Raw genomic sequence first — 18,991 nt, 5'->3', positions numbered from 1 at the left:
AACCTTATGATTGCAGTGGGTGTTAGGAATGTTGAGCTGTGGTTCAGTAGCCACTATGCTTCAGAGAATGCACGCTGTAGAAGAAGTAATGTCGATGTTCTGAATGTTGAGTAACCTTCATCCACAAACTGGCCTTATTTTACCCCGAAGCAGACTAAAACATATAGGACAGTCTTGTTAAATAATATTCCGTTAAATGTACCCTAGTAAATGTGGGTATAAAACCTTGCAGAATTTTGCTTTTGTGAATTTTTTTTTTCTTTTTTTTTTCGTGGCAAAAATACAAACTAGGTTATGTCAGAATTTCTATTAAGGAGAAATCTTCAATTTGAGACATATAGCTTGAAGATTGTCTTTAGAAGTAATATAACATTGGAACTTGTGGTTTGGTTTTGATGCCATATTTGTCTTTAGGAAACATGAGAAATTGTAATTTATTGTTGAATATTGTGCAATGTACAAACAAAAAGTAGTAAAATGAAACAATGAATTTAAAAGAAGTTGCAGTAATACACAGAATTCTCATTTGCCCTTTCCCGAGCTACCTCTTAAGATATCTTACATAAGTATGGTATATTCTCTAGCAGAAATGTGGATGGTACCATAATGCTAAGTCACATACGTCATTCACACTTCAGTCGTTTTTACATGCACTTTTGTGTATGTGTAGTTCTACAAAATATTGTCGCTTATGGTTTGAGTACCTGTCGATACAGGCTACAAAATCGAAAAGGAATCTGGAACCTGTGTTGCATTAGGATTACAAAGGAATCAGGATTTCACCACAAGAAGTTCCCTTGTGTCAATAACCATACCGTTTCTGCAATCTTAATCCTGGCAATTGATGAGAATGTGAAGTTTTTAAAAAGGAGATATAATTGAAATATTAGGGCAACAGCATTAAATGCTTACGTGAAGTATCCCTTAAGTTTACAGGACTCCTGTATCTACACATGCTGGCTTCTATAAACTGTGTGTTCCATATGCATAATGCAAGTTAATATGATTGTGAATCGAAACCAGACACTCATAGTTCAGCATCTCCCAGGTATGTCAGGGCCAGGAGGAACCTCTGGAAAGGAGGCCCCCAAAGCTAATATGTAACCACTTAAAACACATAAATCAAAATAACAAAATGGTAAATAAAATGTGTTCTGTGCAGAGGGATATCTAGTCCGTAATCTCATTTTTCCCTTTCAAGCCATAGGGTGCCTTGAGTGTACATATGTGAATTCTCCACCCCTCAGCCTCAGTTGTACAAACCCCTGGAAGTCACTGCCCTCTAAGGCAGAGTTCAGAATAGAAGCCACAGACAGTCTATATGTCACTCAGAGTTGTAAACTAGGCTGTAAAATCACAGGTCCAGCGTACCCAGAAACATATCTGGGTCATGGGTTTTTGATTATATGAGAAGGTGGGTTGAGACTGGAGCAGAGCCAGAGTGAGGTCAGAGTGAGGCTTTTATGGACCGACAGGATATAAAGGTGGTATACCACATTTCATTATACGATTTCATAAATCAGGTTACACAAACTAATGATCTTAAATTGCACAGATATTCTAAGCGTACGCCTTAGGAAACTAGAAACAGAAGAGTTATTGAATGAAAAGGAGCAAAACAAAGGAAATAATAAGAATTAGAGCAGAAATCAGATCTTTGAAAAGACAAAAACAATAAAAAGAAAAGTTAATTATTTGAAAAGGTCAATAAAAGTGATAAACCTTCAGCTAAGTTAACTAAGAAAAAGAGTAGATACAACTCACCAATATCAGAAGTGAAAGAGAGACATAACAACTGATTACATGGACATTAGAAGGATAGTAATGTTACGGACAACTCTGCCCACAAATTTCATAACCTAGATCTATTCCTTGAGAGACACAATCTGCCTAAACTTACACAAGTATAAATTTGTATAGGCAAATATCTATTAAAGAAACTGAGTTCATCCTTAATCTTCCAAATCAGAAAGTTCAGGCCCAGATGTGTTCACTGGTGACTTCTAGCAAACACTTAAGGAAGGAAGAAATGATACCAGTTCTCTACAACCTCTTCCAAAAAGGAGGAGTAGAAGAAATCCTTCCTAACTCATTCTGTGATGCTTATTATAGTAGCAAAAGCAGGCAGAGACATTATAGGAGAGGAAGGTAACGGGTGCCTGGCTGGCTGAGTCAGTAGAACACGCGACTCTTAATCTCGGGTCCTGAGTTCGAACCCTAGGTTGGGTGTGATTACTTTAAAAAAATTCTGAAAAGGGAAGCTAGATGCCTGTATGTTTTGGAACATAGATGCTGAGATCCTCAACAAATCGTCACCAAGTTGAATCCCACAATATATAATTACGGGCCATGACCATGTGGGATTTATTCCAGGGGTGCTGTGCTGGTTCAACATTTGATAGTCAGGTAGTCACCTGTCACATCAAGAGGCAAAAGAAGAAATAATCATATGATCTTATCAGTAGGTGCAGAAGAGCCTTTCACAAAACGTTAACCCACATCCACAATAAGAAATCTCAGCAGGCTGGGAGTATGGGGAACATTAACTTGGTACAGAACATCTCCAACAGCCCTACAGCTAACGTTGTACTTTGATGGTGAGAAACTAGATGCTTTCCCAGTGAGAAGAGGAGAGCAAAGAGGTCCCTGTCCCTGCTCTTTCATCCTCCTTCTGGAAGTCCTCGCCGACAGAGCAAGACCAGAGAAGGAGAGAGACTTGGATTGGGAAGGAGGAGAGAAAACTGTGTACAGTCACACGTAACATGATGGCCCATGTAGGAAATGTCCAGGAGTCGACAATAAAACGCGCTGACGCGAGTTAACGAGGTTTTAGGATACGGTGATTGGGTGGGTGGTAAAAAGAAATGAGCCGTTCGGTAACAGGAGACATGCAGGAGCCTTTACGTGCATATTGTTGAATGAGACAAGCCAATCCGAAAGGCTTTCCACCTTTCGTTACCAGTTATAGTGCGTTCTGGAAAGGCACGTGGGGAGACAGTAAAAGGATCGGTGGTCGCCAGAGGATTGAGGCAGGGGAGGGAAGGCTGAATAGGTGGATTAGGGAGGACTTTTAGGACGGTGGGAGTATGCTGTAGGATATTGTAACGGTAGATGGCGTGCGGATCCTTTGCCAGTGCCCAAAAATGTAACAAAGGGTAAGCCCTAATGTAAACTGTGGTCTTCAGGTAGTACTCCTGTATCAGCATTGACTCATCAGTTGTAACGAATGGACCACACTACTGCAAGATATGAATGATGGGGGGCTGCAGAGGGGTAGGAGTGAAGGGGTGTATAGGAACTCGACTTTCTGCTCCATGTGTCTGTAACTCTGCGACTACTCTAAAATGTAAAGTGTGTGAAAGAAATGAACCATCCTGTCTGCCTATAGCAATATAGAGGAATCTCCGAGGGTGTTTCTTCTATAATTACAAAGTTAGAAACGCAGTATTCAGTACCACTTTTCCCATGGTGGGAGGCAGAATGCATTCTCAGAAATCATATGCTGACCATCACTAAAGCCTATTTTCAGCTGTAGCTTCCTGTTGTTATAAATCTGCTTGTCTTTTCTGCAAGTATCGTAAATTTCTCACCTCTCTTCATGACACCTTGTTTCTGTACTAAGTTTCCGTTGGTCCTGTGTTCCTGCACTACAAATATAATGGCCACTGATGAACATCTGAGCTGTGTCTATAGTCTTCAGAATATTTTTAATTACAGTAACTGTGGTCTGAAGTTAAGGGCTAGTGTCCTAGACTCTTGACATCTGAAACCAACATGGAGTGAACCCTCCGAGCAGGAGGCAGTTAACACAGTGGGCATCACTAAGAGGATGGTCCATCTAAGACCCGGGTCACCACGTAAGACCCAGTTGATCCAGTTGTCATTAAGTGATTGTTGTTGACTAACGAGGTCTGAGATAGGACAAAGGCCACCTGGGACCGAGCTGCCGGTTGCTGGCAGACAGCCTCTTGCTGTGGACCGTGCTGCCTGTTTTGGGTGTCACTGTTTCCTCCCCTGGCAACAAGCTCTTGGCCCTAAGAATTGTTAATTGGCTGTACCCCAGGTGCCTGGGCTCCGGGTTCAGTCAGTTGGGCTGGTGTCGTGAGACGCTCCGCCTGTAGAGGCGGTGACGACACCGCGCTTTAACTGGCGAGCATTTGAGCCCCAGCTACCCAGGGTCGAGGGTCTGGCTGGCACCCTCCGGTTACTGTGTACCGTGTGTTGGCCGTCCCCGGCTGTTCAGGGTAGCCACGCTTACCAGTTTTTGTCATTGTGCCCCAGCGGGGAGGGCATGCAGATGGCCCTTGGTGAAAGTTTGGAAAGCTGGGCTGCCCTGGCCCCGGGAGCACGAAGCGTGCACGGCCCTCGGTGCGTGATGAGCTGTTGTTCACGTGCGGGCAGCGGCCGTCCCCATCTCTTGCTGCTCCTTCCCCTGCTGCCATTGCACACACGCCTCACGCCCGAGGGTGCCAAGGTGCACACCTGTGGTGTCCTGTGGCCCGGAGGCTGATGAGAAACAAAAGGGGACGTCTTCCAAATTGCCAGAGGAAGGACCTCAACTGCGCTAATGCAGAACCCTCAGCCAGTGAACCTGGGGTTTGCGAGGCGCTGGGGTTTTTTTCAGCACACCAAAGGACTAACCTTGGAGTCCTGGGGCTTGATGGCCTTGACCCTTGCCGTGCCAGAATGACCTTATTGTTTGTGAACCGTGACCCCAGAGAGATTGGCTGGCATTCCCTGGAGGAAGCGGCAGCTGTCCGTGAGGCGGACTGCCGGGCTGTGGTCCTTTCCCTGGTAACCACCCAGGCCCCCGCCACAGGTGTCAGGATGGAGACAAAAACTGAAAGCTGTCACTTCACATGGCTAGAAACCCAAAATACTGTGAGGGAATTTGTAGAGAGAGAAATGAGAGAGAAGAAACCTGCACTGTTGCAAAAAGGCAGCCCTACAGAAGACATTCGGTCAACCGCCGGGTTATGGGCCACGCTTGTTCCTTGCAGCTGTGCTCTGCTGCCTCTGTTGAGAAAAATTCTCATCCTCCTGCTCAGAGGGGAAAGCACTCACCCTGTGCCACAGCAAAGGGGATCATTGGAATGCAGGGTAAGCCCAGGATCCTCAATCCGTGTGAAGTAATGTGACCTTTGCCATAGAGTGGGCTCTTGAGCCCATAGATCCTCCCTGGAGGCTTTCTGGAGAAGGCAACTTGTACGTGCGATCAGAGTAAATAGAAAAGCCCCTGACATATATTGAGTGACAACAAAAGGGAAAGAATTGGCAAGAAAGAATGAGGGGTGGGAGGAACTTAGGTACAGGAAAAGGAAACAACGAAATGACAGAAATGAAGGTGCACAGATTGCCCGAGCTGGGAGTCCAAACTATACTAAGATAATTTATGCAACAGAAGATCAAAGGGCACTAACTGGCTTTTGTACCTTCGCTAGATCGTTTGTGAAATGACTTAAATATCTGCTGAAACGCACCGTTGACAAATTGTCATGACCTTGACACAAGGCTTGAATTACAGCTGTATTTGGGCCTTCAGGTAAATTTGATCATGTCATTCCCTAAAATCTTAGAGGAGTTACTGACTACCAAATGGAGTGCGGGTGACTGTATATTTGTGTTTCCTCAGAACTTATATGTTGAACTCCAGTCCTCAGTGTGATGGTCTCTGGAGGTGGGGGGCCTTTGGGATGTGATGAGGTTATGGGGGTAGAGCTCTCATGAATGGGAGTAAAGCCCTCACAAGTGTTGAGCGAACGCCTTTGGCTTTTGCACAAGTGACGACAGAGCAAAAGGACAGCTATCTGTGAACCAGGAGGCAGGCCCTCCCCACGTGCTGATACCACTGGCCCCTTCATCTGTCTTGGACTTGAGGGCCTCCAGAACTGTGAGAAATAAATTTGTGTTGTTTGTAAGCCACCCGGGCTGTGTTATTTTTTTTTAACAGTATGAACAACCTGAGACATTCGGATGAGTAGGTATGTTTTCTCTTAATCCACAGAACTATTATTGCCTGAGTTCTCCGTGGTCACAGCACCCATTGACTTAATTATAGCACATTCCTATGGTAGGTTCCAGTCGAGTGAATATGAACTTTTGGCACTTAGAATTTGGGTTGTCAGAAGGGGACCCCCGTGTACTGTATGTCCCGGTTGAAAGCATGGTAACCACCTGTTCAGAGACGAAGTGATTGTCACTGCTGCTTCTCCATTCAGTACTCCAGTTTACTGCGTTCTTAAACCTGGAAATAGTGTTGGCATGTCACAGTGGGTCACCGCATCCTCAATGCTGTGGCCAGTTGTTCAGGACTCAACACCACTGTTCCTGAAATAACTGCCTTCGTCTAAGCAGCAACCAGTACATATGTTGTTACTATGGGTTTTGCCAGTACATTCTTCCCAGGGCTGTTTTCAGCAGCCTCAGCCATAGTTTGCCTTTGCCTCCAAAGGCACCCGGTACACCTTCAGCAGGCTGCCAATGGGATATCCCAGCAACTCTTTGCCATTGCACATAGTCTTTGCAGGCGATACCTTAATTGCACCCAGATTTCTTCAGGAACCCAGGTATGATATATCGATGACCTCATCCTCCAAGGAGATCCTTCACCCATGTATTAGGCGTTCACATACAAAAGTTGTGATAATTCATTTTCCCATACATACTGCAAAGATCCACCTCAGGTAAATTCCCTGAAAATTACTTGTAAACCTGGGACTGTTGCATCCCTGCCACTGTCATGAAACTGCTACTGACTGTTCTTTGTCTTGTGTGTTCTTAGCACACAGAATGTTAATACAAATGTGTCTTTTCTTCTTGGGTTCTGCAAGGAACATATTCCCCACTTAAACAGTTTACTCAGTTATATTGATGGCTCTACCTCCAATTGGCCCAACTTTATAGGGCCCCCTCCACAAACAGGCTCTAGAATCAACCCACATTGAAGTCAACAGGCACTCCTGTGAGTGCCCTTCTTCACTGCAGAAACTTTGCCAGTATCCCCCCATTCCTCCTGGAGTTTGTAGACCCCCCCCCAGGGTGGCCATAGGTTGCCCAGTGGCTTCTGATGCAAGAAACTACCTGCTTCAGCCTTGCAGTAATCCCCATTGGAGCATCAGGTGTTGGTCATGTACTTGGTGCCCCAGCACAAAGAGGCTCCCTGAGCCTGGGACCCTCCATACCCAACTGCCTGTTGCAGCTCGAGTCATGGAAGCAGTACCTTGCAAGCATGGTTACTGACGCTTCCTTGCTGCATGATGGAGCCAAACGTGGGGTCTCTGGCGTATCCCAGCTGCAAGGGGGCTGTGCTCTTCTGCTTCATTCAGCCCAGCTGTGGTGCTGGAAGAGGTCCCCCTTCTCCCGGACCCCGTTACCGGGACTGTCCCTTGCAATGAACTGAATGAGCAGCAGTAGCAGTTCTCAGACTTTACAGATGCCATCATCATCCTGACATGTGATGGAGCTCGGGGGAGTGTTGCTGGCTTTCATCCCTTTTCCAGGATGTCCCTGATGAAGGGAACATCATCTCTTGGGTCCCAAGAGTCTGCATAAGTGGCCAAACATCAAGTAGTCCTCTTAACACTGGAGCCTCTGGCCAACAAGTGGCCCCATCTGCTCTTTTTTACGTACTCTTGGGCCATTAACCCAAGAGGTGCCCCACCGTGGGGTAAGGAATTCTGGAAATGTCTTGCCTCACAGTACAGCCTGAATGTAAATCACGGTAACAGATGTTTCTCCAGGTCCTATGGCTATGATACAGGAGCCGAGCAGGATACTCCCTTTCCCTTCCTAGTTCCAGACGTTACTGATAGTGACCAAGGCACTCCTGTCACTTCTCAGTATGCACAATCCTGGGCTCTTGAAAAAGGCGTTCGTAGAACGTTCGCTTCCCCTGTAAGCCGCCGGCATTTTAATAGACCACCTCTTGCAGGTGGGATGTGAGTACACCTGTGCAAGTGTCGCTGTTTAAAGTGCCTGCTCAGTGCTGAACTTAGACAAATGCTCACAATTCTTGCAGTAGTGCTCATACATTTGCCGTTAATAAAACCTCAGGAAGTTTGAGATGTTTTCAACCTCCCAGCTCCCCTGCATCTTCCATTGGGGAGATGAATGAAGGCACTATTAAGTGGTCTCCTAAGTGTAAAGGTTTCAAAACATATTTGCAAATCTTTTGACCCTTATCTCATTGAGAGGGAAGGTCTGTGTCCCTTCATTTTTTTTTTTTTTTTTAGTATATTTATTTTTGAAGGAGAGAGAGGGAAGGTAGGGTAGGGACAGATGATGTGGGTGATAGAGAATGCCAAACAGGTTCTGTGTCAGCAGTCCAGAGCCTGAAGCGGGTCTCAAACTCATGAACCATGAGATCATGATCTAAGCCAAAGAACCATGAGATCATGACTAAGCCAAAACCAGGAGTCAGACATTCAACTGAGTTAGCCACCCTGGTGCTCCTGTGTCCCCTCCTTTTGAATGTGGGCACATTTGTAGATCATGACCTGAGCCGTAGTTGGATGCTTAACTAACTGAGCCACCCTGGTGCCCCTGTTACATTCACTTCTAAGAACATTTTGTTTGTGGATTGGTTAGTGCTAGTGTATACAAATTCATTTGCTATTCATATATTGATCTTGTGTCTTACAAACGTGTTGCAATGGTTTATTACTTCTGATGTTTGTTGTCTGGATCGTAAGAATATTCTATATAGAAGTTCATGTCATCTGCAGGGAGAAAGAGTTTTAGCACTTTATTTCCAATCTGGATGCCTTTTCTTCCATTTTATTGCCTAATTGTCCTTTCTAGGACCTTCAGTACCATATTAACTAAGTGGTAAGAGTGCGTAAAGGCATTTACAAATTCAAAACGAGCCTTAATATTCTGCTAAAAATGAAGAGACATCCTTCCTTGTAGATTTTCAAGTTGTAAATTTTTTCTCTGCACCATTGAGAATAAACCATAAATCTTGTTAAATGTCTCTTGTCAGTTTTACAACTTAGAATATCTTTCCCAAGGACCTCAGAACCATCTGTTTGGAATGTAAACTTTGAGGGAGCTGGCAGTTCTGTATCCCAGATTCTATGAGAGTGTAGAAGCTTAAACTTTGGTAGTGGGGGCCTTGATCCATGTTGCAAAACTACCTACTGTCATAAGGATATGAGAATCTTGTTTTTTAACTTGTTGTAACACCAATAAACTAACACAGGTGGTCATTCTAATTACCAGGTAAATTTAGGGGAAAGAATGTGTGACAAAATGTTGGTGTGAAATCCTCCTGCTTGAGACTAGTTATTGTTTATCTTTGCAACATTTATGTGATGGGTTGTATCTGCTTGGCTATAAAGAAGGGTGAGATTTCTTTTTGTCTTTGGATTGTATGTGATATGTATCCTGGCACTGAATGATAAAATTGTTTTCTTTGTGTTCTCCCTGAGTGGTTAAGTTTATAGGTTCGGAGAAGATTTTGTTTCAAATCGTATTGCCCTAACAATGTTGGTGATACGAGTGGTGATTCTTGACCACTCATAATGCTGAATTGAGTATGCTTTCTCATCAATGATGTCTGAAAGGGCGAAGAACGAAATAAGAGAGGGATGGTACTGTCGATGTTACAATATAAATGGAATTCAAACTGTCCCTGGAGAAATTCTGCAGGTGTATTCTGCAAAAGAAGGAACCTCTAGGAGAACCAATTCATCAGGGATATAGAATTAATGAAAGAGATGTATGTTTAGGTACTTAGCATTAATTTCGGATAAACAATGAGTCAAACTGTAGTATCATTGCCTCCTGCTTGTACCTAATTTGCTAAATCGGGCAGTTCTATCCGATGTCGCCTAAGAATGAAAGGTGTTTTCCAAGGAGGTGGCGCCAGGGACTTGGGAAACTCAGCATGCTCTCCCTGGTCAGGCGCAGGAACCGCTCGGGGCCTTCTGCGCATGTGCTTTGCTCTCTTCCCGGTAGTTCACGTTGGCGTCCGCAGCATCGCGAGAGGACTGTCCCTGTTGCTCTCGCCACAGAGCGCCTGGACGCAGGCGGGACTACGCGATGGTGAAGAACTCGGGTGGCGGTGGTTGAATGTGGGTGACCCGTGGGACGGAGGCCCCGCGCGGGAGGGGCCGGTGAAGGAGGAAACGGCTCGCTGCCTGAGCGCGGGGTGAGTCCTGCTCCGTCTTTATGCATCGAATGCGAACCGGCGCGTCCCCGCGCTTGTCACCCAGCGAAGGTTCGTGTTTTCGTCTCCGAGGTGAAGGGTCGCCCGAGGCCTCAGTAAGACCGGCGGAAACTGGCCCGGGGGCGCTCGTGGGTGGTCGCTTCTCTCCGGGGGGGGGACCTCGTTCTTCTCCACTCGGGTCCGTCTTCGTCCTCCCAGCCACAGGTGGTTAGTGTCCCGTCCCCATGGTAACCGCGTAACGCCTTCTGGGAGGTGACGGGAGCCGCTTCAGTGGTATTAGATACATTCACATCGTTGGGCAAATGTCGCTACCGTTCATCCCCGTACTCTTTTCATCTTGTAAAAACTGAAATCCTATACCTATTAAACAATAACTCCCCAATCTCCCCTACCTCTAGGTGCTGGAAACCACTGTTACAACTTCCTGTTTCTATAATTTTGACTACTCTGAGTACCTCGTATTAGTGAAATCCTGTAGTCTTTGTCCTTTTGTGACTGGCTTATTTCGCTTAGCATTACGTCCTCAAGATTCATCCATGTTGTAGCGTATTGCAGGGTTTTTTCCATTTTTAAGGCTGAGTAATATCCCATTGTACGTATATGCACATTATGCTTGTCCATTCACCTGTCCATGGACACTTGAGTTGCTTCCATGTTTCCACTATTGTGAATAATGATGCTGCCGTGAACACGAGTGGTTGAGACATGTGGTTGAGACCTACTCTTGGGTATATACCTCGAAGGAAAATTGCTGGGCCGTAAGGTAACTCTAGTTTTAATTTTGAGGAAGCTCCATCCTGTTTTTACAATGGTTGTACCGCTTTACACTCTAAGCAGTCAGCAGCAGAGGATGGGAGTTCCATTTCCTCTCCATCCTTGCCAACAGTTGCTTTTTCTTTTTTTGGTAGTAGCAATCTTAATGGGTGTGAGGTGGGATCTTACTGTACCTTTGACTTGTATTTCCTTTGGTATCTTTTCTTGTGTATTGGCCATTTGTGTATCTTCTTTGGAGAAGTATCTGTTCAACTGCATTGCCCATTTTTGAATTGGATTGTTTTGGGTTTTGTTGTTGTTGTTGAATATTAGGAGTTGTCTATATGTTCTGGATATTAATTCCTTATCAGATATATGAATTATAAATATTTTTTCCTGTGGATTGATTTTTAACTCTGTGGATAGTGTCTTTTGTAGTCAAAATATTTCCATTTTCATGAAAAGTTTGTCAATTTCTTCTTTGTTACCCATGCCTTTGATGTCATATCCAGGAAAACCTTGCCAAGTCCAGTGTTGTGGATCTTTTGTCCTATGTTTTCTTCTAAGTTTTATTGTTTTAGATCTTAAATTTAGGTACTTGGTGTGAGTTGATTTTTGTGTATGGTGTTAGGTAAGGGCCCAACTTTATTCTTTTGCATGTGGCTATCCAGTTTTTCTAGTGCCATTTGATGAAAAGACTGTCATTTTCCCATTGAGTGGTCTTGACAGCCTTGTCAAAAATCATTTGACAAGATGTGTGAGTGTTTATTTCTGGACTCTTTTTTCTATTCCATTGGTCTTATTTGTCCCTTTTTATGCTGGTACCATCCTGTTTTGATTGCTGTGGCTTTGTACTAAGTTTTGAAATCAGGAAGTGTAAGTCTTCCAGTTTTGTTGTTTTTCAGGATTGTTGTGGATAGTCTGGTTTCTTTGAATTTTAGGATGGGTTTTTTTAATTTCTGCAAAAAACGTCATTGGGATTTTGCTAAGGATTTCATTGAAGCTGTACATCACTTTGAGTAGTATTGACATTTTAACAAGAAGTTGTCTAATCCAGGAACATGGGATGTGTTTCCATTTATTAATGCCTTCTTTAATGCCTTCAGCACTATTTTGTAGTTTTTATTGTGTAGATCTTTTACATCTTTAGTTACATTAATTCCTAAGATTTGTTTGATGCTTTGGTAAGTGGAATTGGTTTTGTAACTTCCTTTTCAGATCGTTCATTGTACGTATATAGAAATGCAACTGATTTTTGTGTGTTGATGTATCTTGCTACTTTGCTGAATTCATTTAGTTGATGCAGCCGCTTTTTTTGTGGAGTCTTTAGGTTTTTCTACATGTAATATTATTTCATTTGCACAGATGCCTTTACTTTTTCCTTTCTAATTTAGATGCTTTTTATTTCTTTTTCTTGTCTAATGCTCTGACTAGAACATCCAGTCCTGTGTTGAAGACAAGTGGTGAAAGCAGGCATCCTGACCTTACTCCTGATCTGAGAGGAATAGCTTTCTGCCTTTTCACCACTGAGAATAATTTTTCCTGTGTGTGTGTGTGTGTGTGTGTGTGTGTGTGTGTGTGTTATATTTTTGGCTTTTATTATGTGGGGGTATTTCCCTCCTATTCCTCTTTTGTTGACTGCGGTTACAAGAAAGATGGTTGAATTTTGTCAGATGCTTTTTCTGCATCACTTGAGATTGTCATCTGTGGGTTTTTTTCCTTCATTATATGGATGTGGTGTATTATATTAATCAATTTTTGTATGTTGAACCATCCTTGCATTCCAGGAATGGATCTACTTGGTCATGGTGTATAATAATCCTTTTTTAAAATGTAAATTAAATTTTATTAATTTTTTAGACAGTGAGTGTGGACATGAGCAGGGATGGGGCAGAGGAAAAGGGAAAGACAGACTCTTAGACAGGCTCCATGCCCAGTGTGGAGTGTGACACAGGGCTCGATCTCATGTCCCTGGGATCATGACTTGATCCAAACCAAGAGTGGGTTGCTCAAGTGACTGAGGCACCCAAGTGCCCCTATTTTATTTTATTTTATTTTATTTTATTTTTATTTTATTTTATTTTGTTTTGTTTTGTTTTGTTTTGTTTTGTTTTAACGTTTATTTATTTTTGAGACAGAGAGAGACAGAGCATGAACGGGGGAGGCCAGAGAGAGAGGGAGCTACAGAATCTGAAGCAGGCTCCAGGCTCTGAGCTGTCAGCACAGAGCCCGACTTGGGGCTGGAACTCACAGAGCAGGAGATCATGACCTGAACCGAAGTCAGACGCTTAAATGACTGAGCCACCCAGGCGCCCCCTTTTTATTTTTTTATTTTTTTATTTTTTAAAGGAAACACAATTAACATACAATTTTATATTAGCATAAGGTGTACAACATACTGATTCAACAATTGTATACATTAGTACTTACCACAATAAGTGTAATCACCAACTGTTGCCATACATTATTACAATATTACTGACCTTATTTGCTGTTCTATACTTTTCATCTCCATGATTTATTTATTTTATAACTTGAAAGTTGTAACTCTTAATCCTCTTTCTCGGTATCATCCATCTTCCAACACTTTCCCTTAGCAACCATCAGGTTGTTCTTTGTATTTATGGGTCTCTTTTTTGTTTCTTTGTTCATTTGTTTTGTTTTTTAGATTCCACATGGAAGTGAAATCATGTGGTATTTTTCTTTTTCTGTCTGTCTTATTTCATTTAGCATAATACATTTTAGTGCCATCCATTTTGTCCCAAATGCCAAGATCTCATTCTTTTTAATGCCTATGTAATATTGCATTGTGTATATATACCAAATCTTCTCTATTCCTTCATGTGTCAGTGGACACTTGGGTTGCTTCCATATCTTGGGTATTGTAAATAATACTGCAGTAAACATAGGGGTGTATGTGTCTTTTCCAATTAAGTGTGTTATTTACTTTGGCTAAATGCACGGTAGTGGAACTACTGGGTCATATGGTATTTCCATTTTTACTTTTTTGAGAAACCTCCATACTGTTTTCCACAGTGATTGCACCGGTTCCATTCCCACCAAAAATTTACATTTTTCTCCACATCCTCGCCAACATTTGTTATTTCTTTTTGATATTAGCCATTCTGACAGGTGTGAGGTGATACCTCATTGTGGTTTTGATTTGCATTTCTTTGATGATGAGTGACGTCGAACATGTTTTCCTGTGTCTGAGAGAGAGGGTTACAGAGAGCAGGAGCAGGGGAAGGGCAGAGAGAGAGGGAGACACAGAACCTGAAGTAGGCTCCAGGTTCCAAGCTGTCGGCACAAAGCTCAATGTGGGGCTCAAACCCACGAACCGTGAGATCGTGACCTGAGCCAAAGTTGGATGCTTAGCTGACTGAGCCACCCAGGTGCCCCTGGATGTCTGCTTTAATCAGGTGTATAAGCTCTTCATATGTTTTGGTAATTAACCTCTTTGTTAGATATATCATTTTCAGATATTTCCTCCCATTCACTGGGTTGCCTTTTTGTTTTGTTGATGGTTTTCTTTGTGCAAAAACGTTTTATTTTGGTGTAGTTGCAACAGTTAATTTTTGCTGTTACTTCCCTTGCCTGAGGAGACATATCTAGAAAAATGTTTCTATGGCCCATGTCAAAGAAGTTACTGGGTGTAGTTGTCTTCTAGGAGTTTTATGATTTGGGGGTGACATTTAGGTCTTTAATCCTTTTTGAGTTTCTTTTTTGTGTATAGTGTAAGAAAGTGGTCCAGTTTAATTCTTTTGCATGTAGCTGTCCAGTTTTCCCAGCACCATTTGTTGAAGAGACTGTCTATTTCACAAAGTTTATTCTTGCTTCCTTTGTCATAGATTAATTGACCATGTAGGTATTGGTTTCCTTCTGAGGTCTCGATTCTGTTCCATTGATTTTTGTGTCTATTTTCATGCCAGTACCATATGTTTTGATTACTATAGCTCTGTGATATGTAATAATCCTTTTACTATGCTGGTGAATTCTGTTTGGAAATATTTTGTTGAGGACCTTTTACATCCATGTTCCTAAAACATATTGTAGTTTCCTTGTTCTCTTGAAGACAGTTTTTTAAACTAGAAAAGGATTCACCCATTTCCCCCCCCCCCCAGGTTGTTCTCTGTATGAGCTTGTTTTTTGTTTTTGTTTTTTTAAGATTCCACATGTAAGAGAGATCACATGGTACTTACTTGTCTTTCTCTTTCTGACTTATTTCACTTAGCATCATGCCATAAAGTCCATCCATGTTGTTGCAAATGGCAAGGTTTCATTCTTTTTCATGGCTGAATCATATTCCGTTGTATATACATACCACAATTTCTTTATGCATTCATCCATCAGTGGACAGTTAGGTTGTGTCCATATCTTGGATATTGTAAATAATGCTGCTGTAAACATGGGGTGTATGTATCTTTTTGAGTTAATGTTTTTATTTTTTTTGGAGGAGTGGGTAAATATTGGGAAGTGGAATGGCTGGATCATATGGTAGTTCTACTTTTAATTGTCTGGAGAGCCTCCATACTGTTTTCCATAGCACCAGTTTACATTCCGATGCGCAGTGCCCAGCATTCCCTTTTGTCTGCATCCTTGTTAACACTTGTTCCTCCTTGTGTTTTTGGTAGCCATTCTAACAGGTAGGAGGTAATATCATTGTGGTTTTGATTTGCCTCTCCCTAATGATGAATGATGTTGAGCGTCTTTTTTATGGCCCTCTATGTCTTCTCTGAACAATGTGTATTCATATTTTTTTTGCAAGTGAGTTATGTGAGTTCTTTATACATTTTGAATATTAGTCCCTTATGAGATACAGGACTCAGGAATATTTTCTGTGTTCAGTAGGTTTCCTTTCTATTTTTGTTGATGATTTTCTTTGGTGTGCAAAACATTTTAGTTATGATGTACTCCTATTTATTTCTTCTTGTGTTGTTTTTTTGCTTTTGGTGTCAAACCTAAAACCATTGCCAAGACCTATGTCAAGGAGCTCATTAGCACCTCTGTTGTTTTTTTTTAGGAGTTTTATATGGTTACATGTTTTCCTGTTTTCTTGTATGCCTTGTGATTTTTTGATTAAACATTGGGCATTTGAATTTAATCATGTGGTAGCTTGGAAATCAGATTCTCCCCAGTCTGCAATGTTTGCTGTATTTTCTTACTGTTTTTGTTTCTTCTTACTTATTTATTGTTTGATGGTGGTAGGCTCTCTCTTTGTGCCAAGGATCAGCCTGATGTATAAACGTAATGTCTTCTTAGGTGTGGATTCTTTAATTCCTGTGGCAGGTATGTCTTTGCGGGTTTCCTTATGAGAATATCTTCTTTGAGATGAGAAAGAGTATTTTATTCCACTTGGAATTGTCAGAACCAGGGCAGTTCCAAGTACATGTGTGCACTCAGATCTTTTGCATTAGAGAATAAATTGATTCGTCAGTGGTATTTCTACTCTAATCTCTTTTTTACTCACAAAGTCTAACACAAAACAAGGTATATATATAGTAGAGGTTAGTAAGATTATCTGGTCAGTTTTCAACAGCAAAACATGTAAGAATTTGTCTTTGAACATCCTTTTTTTTTTTTTTTTTTTTTCATATTTCCTGATTCTGACTGCTTTAGACTGAGCACAATGTGCTTTTGCAGGGATTATTGTCATTCGGGGATGTGACTGTGGGCTTCACTGAGGAGGAGTGGCAGCGCCTGGACCCTGCTCAGAGGACCCTGTACAGGGACGTGATGCTGGAGAACTACAGCCACCTTGTCGCAGTGGGTAGGTAGTGCTTGTTTCGCAGGCAGGCCTCCAGTATGTGTGCCTGTTTTGTATTTACAGAAACCTGTAGAGTTTTTGTAGACTACAATAATATTTAGCTTTGGAATTTGGAGGCCAAGGGTGGTTTATCCCTTTTGGTTGTCACAAGGAATTTGTTTCCCTGTGTCCCGTAACAGGGATTAAATTAAATTTTTTTTTATTGTGTAGTCTTTGAGTTATACTGTCGTCCACCTTGAGGAGTCCTGAAACTCATGCAGTTTCTCCCACGTGATACAATTCTCATTCACAGGGTTATCCATTCCTAAACCAGAAGTGATCCTCCAGTTGGAGCAAGGAGAGGAGCCATGGATATTAGACTCCCCAGGCCAGAGTGACCCAGGTGAGTCCATCAGTGTGAGTCAGTTGGAGTTCAGGAGGAAATTAGATGACAAAGCGTCAGTTAAGAGCTTAAGACCATTGAAATGGTCTTTGAAGTGGTCTTCAGGAATCACTTTTTAGAGGCTCCAATGAACCTTTGGAAGTGGCATGTTGACTTGACTCAAATGTTCAGTGTCCCTGAATCACCCAGAATCTTCTACTGTCACTTTTATACACAGATGTTATCTTTTTTATTGGAATAAGTTATATTGAGTTAAGACATACTATCTGTATATGTGTATAACAACCATGTGTATTTTATATGTGTGTGTATATATACATATAGTACCGGGCATCTTTGGTTCAGTATTATATCTTTGAAAAATACCCATGTTGTGTGTATGATTAGTTAATTGCTGTATATTTCTGTGTAGCATTCCATTGTGACCATCCCAAAGTTTATCTCTTTATTTTTATGCTACATCTTTAGGATACATATTGGAAACACACTTGTTTTGAAACTTATTTCTTTTGAGTTTTAAAGTATTTGAAAAACCTTGATGTAAATATTCTTCTGTGTGTGTTTTGGAGGACACAAACTGTTTTTAAATTTTTGAAATCTTTAAATGAAGTTCATTCATTAATTTTGAGAGAGAGTGTGTGAATGTGACAGGGGAGAGCAGAGAGAGAGGGGGAGAGAGTCCCCGGCAGGCTGCATGCTGTTAGCACAGAGCGCAACGTGAGGCCCAATCTCATGAACCGTGAGGTTATCACCCGAGCTGAAACCAAGAGTTGAATGCTCACCTGACTGTGCCACCCAGGCACCCCTAAACTCTTATGTGTGTTAGATGTGTGACCAGAAATGGACTTGCTGGGTACAGAGTAGCTACATATCTAATCAATGTGTGTTAGTTTTAACAGTTTTCCAGCGTGATTGTACTAAATCATATTGCCACTAGCAGTGTGTGAGGAGTTTAATAGCAGTTCATCATTATGAGCACTTGATATTGTCAGTCTAATTAAATTTAACCATTCTGGTCGTTGTGTTGCTCTATCTCGTCAGGTTTTAATTCCCATTTCTCTGATCACTAATGATGTTGAGTATGCTTTCATATGTTCATTGGCTTTTTGGATGTCCTTTAGCATAGTAACTGCTCAGGTCTTTTGCCGATACTAGTTTATTGGGTTATTGGTCTTATTGAATGATTCTAGAAGTTTTATGGGAATGCAAACTGATGCAGCCGCTCTGGAAAACAGTGTGGAGAGTCCTTAAAAATTTAAAAATAGAACTACCCTATGACCCAGCAGTAGCACTACTAGGAATTTACCCATGGGATACAGGAGTGCTGATGCATAGGGGCACCTATACCCCAATGTTTATAGCAGCGCTTTCAACAATAGCCAAATTATGGAAAGAGCCTAAATGTCCATCAACTAATGAATGGTTAAAGAATACGTGGTTTATATATACAATGGAATACTACTTGGCAATGAGAAAGGATGAAATCATGCCATTTGCAGCAACGTGGATGGAGCTGGAAGGTATTATGCTAAGTGAAATAAGTCAGTCAGAGGAAGATAGATACTATATTTTCATTCATGTGGATCTTGAGAAACTTAACACAAGACCATGGGGGGAGAGGAAGGGAAAAAATAGTTACAAACAGGGGTGGGGGGGCCAACCATAAGAGACTCTTAAATACAGAGAACAAACTGAGGGTTTATGGGGAGTGGGGGAGAGGGGAAAGTGGGTGATGGGAACTGAGGAGGGCATTAGTTGGGTTGAGCACTGAGTGTGGTATGTAATCCAATTTGACAATAAATTATATTAAAAAAAATTCCCTAAAAATGAATTCTAGAAGTCTTAAAATATATCTTGGATATGAATTGTTTGTAGAAATATGTATTTATTGAAAATATCTTTTCTGAGTTATGTCTTGTCTTCT

The 18,991-nt window shown here is 42.0% G+C and overlaps 2 protein-coding genes across 6 annotated transcripts in view; both read left to right on the top strand.

Annotated features, from left to right (window-relative positions):
• The window catches only part of LOC115527629 (zinc finger protein 33B-like), an 81,249-nt gene extending 77,709 nt beyond the window's left edge, over positions 1 to 3,540 (top strand). Inside the window, 1 exon segment of the mRNA XM_032595235.1 lies at positions 1 to 3,540. Within this exon segment, the coding sequence (XP_032451126.1) occupies positions 1 to 114 (114 nt within the window). The 3' untranslated portion in view covers positions 115 to 3,540.
• A 6,464-nt stretch (positions 3,541 to 10,004) lies between these two features.
• The window catches only part of LOC115527631 (zinc finger protein 33B-like), a 48,681-nt gene continuing 39,694 nt past the window's right edge, over positions 10,005 to 18,991 (top strand). For 2 of the 5 annotated variants that reach the window (XM_030335402.1, XM_030335399.1), the window contains exons 1-2: positions 10,005 to 10,150; positions 16,562 to 16,688. In XM_030335402.1, coding sequence (XP_030191262.1) covers positions 16,655 to 16,688 — 34 coding nt within the window. In that variant the 5' untranslated portion in view covers positions 10,005 to 10,150; positions 16,562 to 16,654. Of the gene's footprint in view, positions 10,151 to 10,175; positions 10,220 to 16,561; positions 16,689 to 16,977; positions 17,068 to 18,991 lie in introns of those variants that run through there. The other 3 variants (XM_030335395.1, XM_030335396.1, XM_030335400.1) reach the window with 3 other exon arrangements.

The sequence above is a fragment of the Lynx canadensis genome, chromosome D2 (assembly GCF_007474595.2).
Source record: "Lynx canadensis isolate LIC74 chromosome D2, mLynCan4.pri.v2, whole genome shotgun sequence".
In the NCBI taxonomy this organism is placed as follows: Eukaryota; Metazoa; Chordata; class Mammalia; order Carnivora; family Felidae; genus Lynx; species Lynx canadensis.
The sequence above is the reverse complement of the archived record's forward strand: the minus strand, read 5'-3'. Positions and strand labels throughout refer to the sequence as shown.